The 8,941-nt window shown below is 43.7% G+C and overlaps 1 protein-coding gene across 1 annotated transcript; it reads right to left on the reverse strand.

Moving 5' to 3' along the window:
* Window positions 1–1,500: 1,500 nt before the first annotated feature.
* Window positions 1,501–7,459, reverse strand: LOC139570473 (G-protein coupled receptor 183-A-like). Its single transcript, XM_071392770.1, has 5 exons — window positions 7,240–7,459; window positions 6,798–6,973; window positions 3,190–3,375; window positions 2,757–2,957; window positions 1,501–1,704 (listed from the first exon to the last, which is right to left on the reverse strand). Exons 1-5 carry the CDS (start codon window positions 7,457–7,459, stop codon window positions 1,501–1,503), a joined length of 987 nt encoding a protein of 328 aa, XP_071248871.1.
* Between the last annotated feature and the right edge of the window lie 1,482 nt (window positions 7,460–8,941).

Genomic DNA, 8,941 nt, shown 5'->3' on the forward strand with positions numbered 1-8,941 from the left:
TGGTTCTCCTCTCCTTCATAACAGACTAAATATCATCTGGTTCTCCTCTCCATCATAACAGACTAAATATCATCTGGTTCTCCTCTCCATCATAACAGACTAAATATCATCTGGTTCTCCTCTCCTTCATAACAGACTAAATATCATCTGGTTCTCCTCTCCATCATAACAGACTAAATATCATCTGGTTCTCCTCTCCATCATAACAGACTAAATATCATCTGGTTCTCCTCTCCATCATAACAGACTAAATATCATCTGGTTCTCCTCTCCATCATAACAGACTAAATATCATCTGGTTCTCCTCTCCATCACAACAGACTAAATATCATCTGGTTCTCCTCTCCATCATAACAGACTAAATATCATCTGGTTCTCCTCTCCATCATAACAGACTAAATATCATCTGGTTCTCCTCTCCATCATAACAGACTAAATATCATCTGGTTCTCCTCTCCATCATAACAGACTAAATATCATCTGGTTCTCCTCTCCATCATAACAGACTAAATATCATCTGGTTCTCCTCTCCATCATAACAGACTAAATATCATCTGGTTCTCCTCTCCATCATAACAGACTAAATATCATCTGGTTCTCCTCTCCATCATAACAGACTAAATATCATCTGGTTCTCCTCTCCATCATAACAGACTAAATATCATCTGGTTCTCCTCTCCATCATAACAGACTAAATATCATCTGGTTCTCCTCTCCATCACAACAGACTAAATATCATCTGGTCCTCCTCTCCATCATAACAGACTAAATATCATCTGGTTCTCCTCTCCATCACAACAGACTAAATATCATCTGGTTCTCCTCTCCATCATAACAGACTAAATATCATCTGGTTCTCCTCTCCATCATAACAGACTAAATATCATCTGGTTCTCCTCTCCATCATAACAGACTAAATATCATCTGGTCCTCCTCTCCATCATAACAGACTAAATATCATCTGGTTCTCCTCTCCATCATAACAGACTAAATATCATCTGGTTCTCCTCTCCATCATAACAGACTAAATATCATCTGGTTCTCCTCTCCATCATAACAGACTAAATATCATCTGGTTCTCCTCTCCATCATAACATATCATCATTATACATTTCTAAGAAAACATGAAAACATAAAGACTGGAAAAATTACTGTTTATAAGAGCTATATCACATATTTGTTCTCTCCAAATGATTCACAAAAAAAAAAATCTTGAGTATTTTACAGGTGTGACATGTAGTTCTCATTTTGTACACATGATGTCATCTCAGTCCTAACGTAATAGTTCCAGGAAGTGAGAGAGAGATTTGAAGGACATATAGATTTTTTGTTACTCCTTAATCTATACCATATACAGGATATATATTAGCTATGTGGAATGTAAAGCAAATTGTTTCCTGGCCATTCATTTTATTACATCGTCCAGTTGGTACATTTATAACAACTGTATTTTGAGAACCTATCACTTATTTCACAAGAAACGTTGATGCCCGTTCATCTTTAGGCAGGAGAGATGGTCTCCACCTTCACCTCCTTGTCCTTCACCTTGGAGGAGGAGCCCCGCTTGTTCCAGGCCTTAGGGAGGAAAGGGATCTTCTCCAGTCTAGAGAGGTAGATGATGGGCTGGATACTACTGCTGATGTTAATGAAGGCGTACCCCACCGGCTGCACCAGGCAGCGGAACGTATCCAGAGGGTAGTGGTCCTGGAAGGGGATATCAGAACACTCAACTGCCGTGCAACAAATATAATAGGATTTTATCTTTGTTCATCTGGCAATATAACGGAGGACAGTGCTACTGTAGGGTTGCAACGTTCTGGTGACTTTCCCAACGTTCCCAGGTTTCCAAGAAATCCTTGTTGGAGTATTCTGGGTTTCCTGTTAATTCCCTTCCTATTCCGGGAATCTTCCAACCAGGATTTGTAGCAAACGTGGGAATTTGGGTGAAAGTTACTGGAACTGTTTAAACCTGTAGACAAGCCATCTAGGAATGTATCTTTATACATCAGGCAACATCATTAAGGACAACCATAGAAATAGAATCACTAGAACGGGATTCCTCATTCAAGTCAATGGATCAATGAGTCAATGGGAGTCAAGTCAATGGGTCAATGAGTCAATGGGAGTCAAGTCAATGTGTCAATGAGTCAATGAGAGTGAAGTCAATGGGTCAATGAGTCAATGGGAGTCAATGGGTCAATGAGTCAATGGGAGTCAAGTCAATGGGTCAATGAGTCAATGAGAGTGAAGTCAATGGGTCTGTGATTCAATGGGAGTCAATATGAGTCAAGTCAATGGGTCAATGAATCAATGGGAGTCAAGTCAATGGGTCAATGAGTCAATGAGAGTCAAGTCAATGGGTCAATGAGTCAATGCGAGTCAAGTCAATGGGTCTGTGATTCAATGGGAGTCAATGTGAGTCAAGTCAATGGGTCTGTGATTCAATGGGAGTCAATGAGAGTCAAGTCAATGGGTCAATGAGTCAATGAGAGTCAAGTCAATGGGTCAATGAGTCAATGCGAGTCAAGTCAATGGGTCTGTGATTCAATGGGAGTCAATGTGAGTCAAGTCAATGGGTCAATGAGTCAATGAGAGTCAAGTCAATGGGTCTGTGATTCAATGGGAGTCAATGTGAGTCAAGTCAATGGGTCAATGAATCAATGAGAGTCAAGTCAATGGGTCAATGGAAGAAGTCAATGGGTCTGTGATTCCATCTATTCTATTTCGATGGACAACGTCCCCACCCAGGTCATCACCTGAAAAGGGAACAGAGCCACCGACGGCAAGTAGTTGAACACGATGATGGACAGGACCGACATCACCATCTTGAAGGCTTTCTTCTTCATGGGGTGCATGTCGTCCTTCCCGGAGCCGCTGGACCTCTTCAGGGCCACCAGGATGGCCCCGTTACACAACACCATCCAGCCAAACGTTGCCAGGATCGTCCCTGTGAAGACCTGAGGGGAGCAGACATTTATCAAAGAAATATGTAAATGCACCTTTTTAGCCATGTTTTTATTTCATGTTTTTACCTTTAACTTTTTATTTTAGTTGTTTTTATTAATTTATTTACGTTATTTATTTATTACATTATACTGTGAAGTGCATTGCTACTTTTGTCCAATATGTGCTATACAACGAAGTGGGATTGATTGATTGATTAATCTATTGATTGATCTATGGATTGACCTTCTCGAAGTTGTGCAGGCCCCCGATGGTCTTGGCGGAGGCGTAGGTGAAGGTGAGCCCCAGGACCACCGCCGAGAGAGACACCCTGTACTTGGTGTCCTTCAGCTGGCCGTAGGAAAGAGGGAAGAGGACCGCCACGAACCGATCCAGACAGATACAGGACAGGAACAGAGGACCGCTGGTGTCCTGGACGAGAAGAAAGTGGAGGAAAAGGAGGAGGAGAAGGAGTAGGAGGAGAATAGGAAGGAGGAAGAGGATGAGGAGGAGGAGAATAGGAAGGAGGAGGAGGAGGTGGAGAAAAACAAGTTTACTTACTGTCAAATGTCACAGATGAGATGTTTACGTACAAAATAATGGCCCCCTATTCCCTATATAGAGCACTACTTTAGACCAGAGCCCTATTCCCTATATAGAGCACTACTTTAGACCAGAGCCCTATTCCCTATATAGTGCACTACTTTAGACCAGAGCCCTATTCCCTATATAGAGCACTACTTTAGACCAGAGCCCTATTCCCTATATAGAGCACTACTTTAGACCAGAGCCCTATTCCCTATATAGAGCACTACTTTAGACCAGAGCCCTATTCCCTATATAGAGCACTACTTTAGACCAGAGCCCTATTCCCTATATAGTGCACTACTTTAGACCAGGGCCCTATTCCCTATATAGAGCACTACTTTAGACCAGAGCCCTATTCCCTATATAGAGCACTACTTTAGACCAGAGCCCTATTCCCTATATAGAGCACTACTTTAGACCAGAGCCCTATTCTGCACTACTTTAGACCAGAGCCCTATTCCCTATATAGTGCACTACTTTAGACCAGAGCTCCTATTCCCTATATAGAGCACTACTTTAGACCAGAGCCCTATTCCCTATATAGTGCACTACTTTAGACCAGAGCCCTATTCCCTACATAGTGCACTACTTTAGACCAGGGCCCTATTCCCTATATAGTGCACTACTTTAGACCAGGAGCCCTATTCCCTATATGAGTGCACTACTTTAGACCAGAGCCCTATTCCCTACATAGTGCACTACTTTAGACCAGAGCCATATTCCCTATATAGAGCACTACTTTAGACCAGAGCCCTATTCCCTATATAGAGCACTACTTTAGACCAGAGCCCTATTCCCTATATAGAGCACTACTTTAGACCAGAGCCCTATTCCCTATATAGAGCACTACTTTAGACCAGAGCCCTATTCCCTATATAGAGCACTACTTTAGACCAGAGCCCTATTCCCTATATAGAGCACTACTTTAGACCAGAGCCCTATTCCCTATATAGTGCACTACTTTAGACCAGAGCCCTATTCCCTATATAGAGCACTACTTTAGACCAGAGCCCTATTCCCTATATAGTACACTACTTTAGACCAGAGCCCTATTCCCTATATAGAGCACTACTTTAGACCAGAGCCCTATTCCCTATATAGTGCACTACTTTAGACCAGAGCCCTATTCCCTATATAGAGCACTACTTTAGACCAGAGCCCTATTCCCTATATAGTGCACTACTTTAGACCAGAGCCCTATTCCCTATATAGTACACTACTTTAGACCAGAGCCCTATTCCCTATATAGAGCACTACTTTAGACCAGAGCCCTATTCCCTATATAGAGCACTACTTTAGACCAGAGCCCTATTCCCTATATAGAGCACTACTTTAGACCAGAGCCCTATTCCCTATATAGAGCACTACTTTAGACCAGAGCCCTATTCCCTATATAGAGCACTACTTTAGACCAGAGCCCTATTCCCTATATAGAGCACTACTTTAGACCAGAGCCCTATTCCCTATATAGAGCACTACTTTAGACCAGAGCCCTATTCCCTATATAGAGCACTACTTTAGACCAGAGCCCTATTCCCTATATAGAGCACTACTTTAGACCAGAGCCCTATTCCCTATATAGAGCACTACTTTAGACCAGAGCCCTATTCCCTATATAGAGCACTACTTTAGACCAGAGCCCTATTCCCTATATAGAGCACTACTTTAGACCAGAGCCCTATTCCCTATATAGAGCACTACTTTAGACCAGAGCCCTATTCCCTATATAGAGCACTACTTTAGACCAGAGCCCTATTCCCTATATAGAGCACTACTTTAGACCAGGGCCCTATTCCCTATATAGAGCACTACTTTAGACCAGAGCCCTATTCCCTATATAGAGCACTACTTTAGACCAGAGTCCTATTCCCTATATAGAGCACTACTTTAGACCAGAGCCCTATTCCCTATATAGAGCACTACTTTAGACCAGAGCCCTATTCCCTATATAGAGCACTACTTTAGACCAGAGCCCTATTCCCTATATAGAGCACTACTTTAGACCAGAGCCCTATTCCCTATATAGAGCACTACTTTAGACCAGAGCCCTATTCCCTATATAGAGCACTACTTTAGACCAGAGCCCTATTCCCTATATAGAGCACTACTTTAGACCAGAGCCCTATTCCCTATATAGAGCACTACTTTAGACCAGAGCCCTATTCCCTATATAGAGCACTACTTTAGACCAGAGCCCTATTCCCTATATAGAGCACTACTTTAGACCAGAGCCCTATTCCCTATATAGAGCACTACTTTAGACCAGAGCCCTATTCCCTATATAGAGCACTACTTTAGACCAGAGCCCTAGGGTGTCCCTATATAGGGTACTACTTTAGACCAGAGTCCATAGGGGTGTCCCTATATAGGGCACTACTTTAGACCAGAGCCCTGTTCCCTATATAGGGCACTACTTTAGACCAGGGTCCCTATGGGTGTCTATATGGGTGTCCACTACGTGTAGACCAGAGCCCTATTCCCTATATAGGGTACTACTATAGGCCGGAGTCCATAGGGGTGTCCCTATATGGGTGCACTACTTGGGGTATCCATGGGGCCTAGTCCCTATATGGGTGTCCACTACTGTGTAGTCCATAGGGGTGTTCCCTATATGGGTGTACTACTTTAGGCCGGTGTCCATATGGGTGTCTATATGGGTGTCTACTACTGGGTGTCCATAGGGGTGTTCCCTATATGGTGTCACTACTTTGGGCCGGAGTCCATAGGGGTGTCTATAGGGGTGTCCATATGGGTGTCATATATGGGTGTCCATACGGGTGTCTATAGGGGTGTCCATAGGGGTGTCCACTAGGGGTGTCCATATGGCTGTACTATATTTGGGGTGTCCATATGGGTGTCTATAGGGGTGTCCATAGTGGGTGTCTATAGGGGTGTCTATAGGGGTCGTCCATAGGGGTGGTCTATAGGGGTGTCTATAGGGGTGTCCATAGGGGTGTCCATAGGGGTGTCTATATGGGGTGTCCATAGGGGTGTCTATAGGGGTGTCTATAGGGGTGCCCATATGGGGTCTCCATGGGGGGTCCATAGGGGTGTCTATAGGGGTGTCCATAGGGTTGTCTATAGGGGTGTCCATGGGGGTGTCTATAGGGGTGTCCATAGGGGTGTCTATAGGGGTGTCCATGGGGTGTCTATAGGGGTGTCCATAGGGATCTGGTCAAAAGTAGTATGCAACAGGGTACAATTTCAGACACTGAAATTCCAGAATCCAAATACACTAAATTCTCCTTTATTCTTTAGCCCTGCACCTTGACGCCGAAGGAGAACATGAGAGCGGACCAGACATCCTTGCTGTTCCAGTAGTAGATGTTCAGATAGCTGAAGGGGACCATGATGCCGAAGTAAGCGTCCATGAAGGCCAGACAGCCCAGGAAGATGTCTGAGGAGGACGGCTCCTTACGGTTACGGAACAGAATCACCATGACTAACACAAGGCAAGACAACCATGTTATTAGCTAGTTTCACAGTCCATCAGAGACAGAAATTAGTTTTTTTTTCTCTGCTCCCGACACCCAAAATATAAACACACTGGAAGGAGTATAGGGTCAGGGGTCAATACCCTGGAGTTATGTAAAGATTAAAAGCCTCACTGAAAGACACAATGGTACAAGATAGTTCCAGGGATTGGAATCAACAACCTTACGGCTACAGGTGGACGGCTCTCACCTCTGTAACCTCTGGGCTACCTACCTAAGATGTTAGCGGGGAGTCCCAGGAACACGTTGAAGGTCTGAACAGACAGGTCGAAGAGGATCCCTGACACATTCTCCTCGCACCCATTAAACACACTGAAGGGTTTGACCGTAGCGTTGGTCATGAGGTCAGTAACAGTACTGTTGTTGATGGGGTAGAGAGCAGTGGGGAGGCTGGTGGTGTTGAGGGATGGATATGGAATGAGAGGATCCTCCATGGTTTACTTTACACACCGCAGAGGTCAGAGGTCAGATTAAACAAGACTGATGGAGATGGAAAAAAAAAGATGAATAAAAGTGGGGGGAAAAAGCGATTTAAAGATTAACAGACACTTATTAATGAATGTATTTATGAATTGATCTAGTATATACATAATATATTATTACTAAAGGGTTAAATTGAACAGGAGTGGTGGGCAACCACTAATAGATATACAGACTGGCAGTTAAAAGTAAACCGTCATGAATAATCAACGTAATGCATAAACGATCCATCAACTGTCCATAGTAAAATCTAATTTAGATGGGTGTATATATGTTAATCTCCAAAGTCCTAGTTTAACCTTATAGTGGGGAACTGACCCACAACTAATGAATTAAGCATCACTGAGTATGCTTCCATTTGCCAATGTCTTCATGTCCAATATATCTGTATATATAGCCCCCTTTAACATCATGGCGTAGCACCTTATTCCATGCTTTAAAGGGCCAGTGCAGTCAAAATTCTGTTTTTTCTGTGTTTTTGTATCATATTGTACACCAGCTGATGAAACTAACACTGTAAAAGGGTTAAAATATGTATTAGTGATATTTTCTAGTAGTTGCTGGTAGAAAATACAATCTACCTTTTTATCAGCAGGTTTTGGGTAGAGTTTCAGCTTGCCTGGTGACATCACCAGGCGATATAAGTTGCAATAGACCGGTGACAAAGAGAGTTCCAAACCTCATTCAGACCACTCAACCTCATTCAGACCACTCAACCTCATTCAGACCACTCAACCTCATTCAGACCACTCGACCTCATTCAGACCACTCAACCTCATTCAGACCACTCAACCTCATTCAGACCACTCAACCTCATTCAGACCACTCAACCTCATTCAGACCACTCGACCTCATTCAGACCACTCAACCTCATTCAGACCACTCAACCTCATTCAGACCAGTGACAAAGAGACCGGTGACAAAGAGAGTTCCAAACCTCATTCAGACCACTCAACCTCATTCAGACCACTCAGCCTCATTCAGACCACTCAACCTCATTCAGACCACTCAACCTCATTCAGACCACTCAACCTCATTCAGACCACTCGACCTCATTCAGACCACTCGACCTCATTCAGACCACTCAGCCTCATTCAGACCACTGACAAAGAGACCGGTGACAATTCAGACGAGTTCCAAACCTCATTCAGACCACTCAACCTCATTCAGACCACTCAACCTCATTCAGACCACTCAACCTCATTCAGACCACTCAACCTCATTCAGACCACTCAACCTCATTCAGACCACTCAACCTCATTCAGACCACTCAACCTCATTCAGACCACTCAACCTCATTCAGACCACTCAACCTCATTCAGACCACTCAACCTCATTCAGACCACTCGACCTCATTCAGACCACTCGACCTCATTCAGACCACTCAGCCTCATTCAGACCACTCAGCCTCATTCAGACCACTCAGCCTCATTCAG

This window comes from Salvelinus alpinus, chromosome 1, assembly GCF_045679555.1.
Source record: "Salvelinus alpinus chromosome 1, SLU_Salpinus.1, whole genome shotgun sequence".
NCBI classification, from domain to species: Eukaryota; Metazoa; Chordata; class Actinopteri; order Salmoniformes; family Salmonidae; genus Salvelinus; species Salvelinus alpinus.

Bases quoted from the DNA above. Each gene is read 5' to 3' on its own strand.
- LOC139570473 (XM_071392770.1), bottom strand. From the start codon at position 7,459: ATGGAGGATCCTCTCATTCCATATCCATCCCTCAACACCACCAGCCTC. The intron at 3,376-6,797 runs GTGCAGGGCTAA...CTTCTCGTCCAG, and splicing joins TGTTCTCCTTCGGCGTCAAG to GACACCAGCGGTCCTCTGTT. The intron at 1,705-2,756 runs GTGATGACCTGG...ATCCCCTTCCAG, and splicing joins TGGCTCTGTTCCCTTTTCAG to GACCACTACCCTCTGGATAC.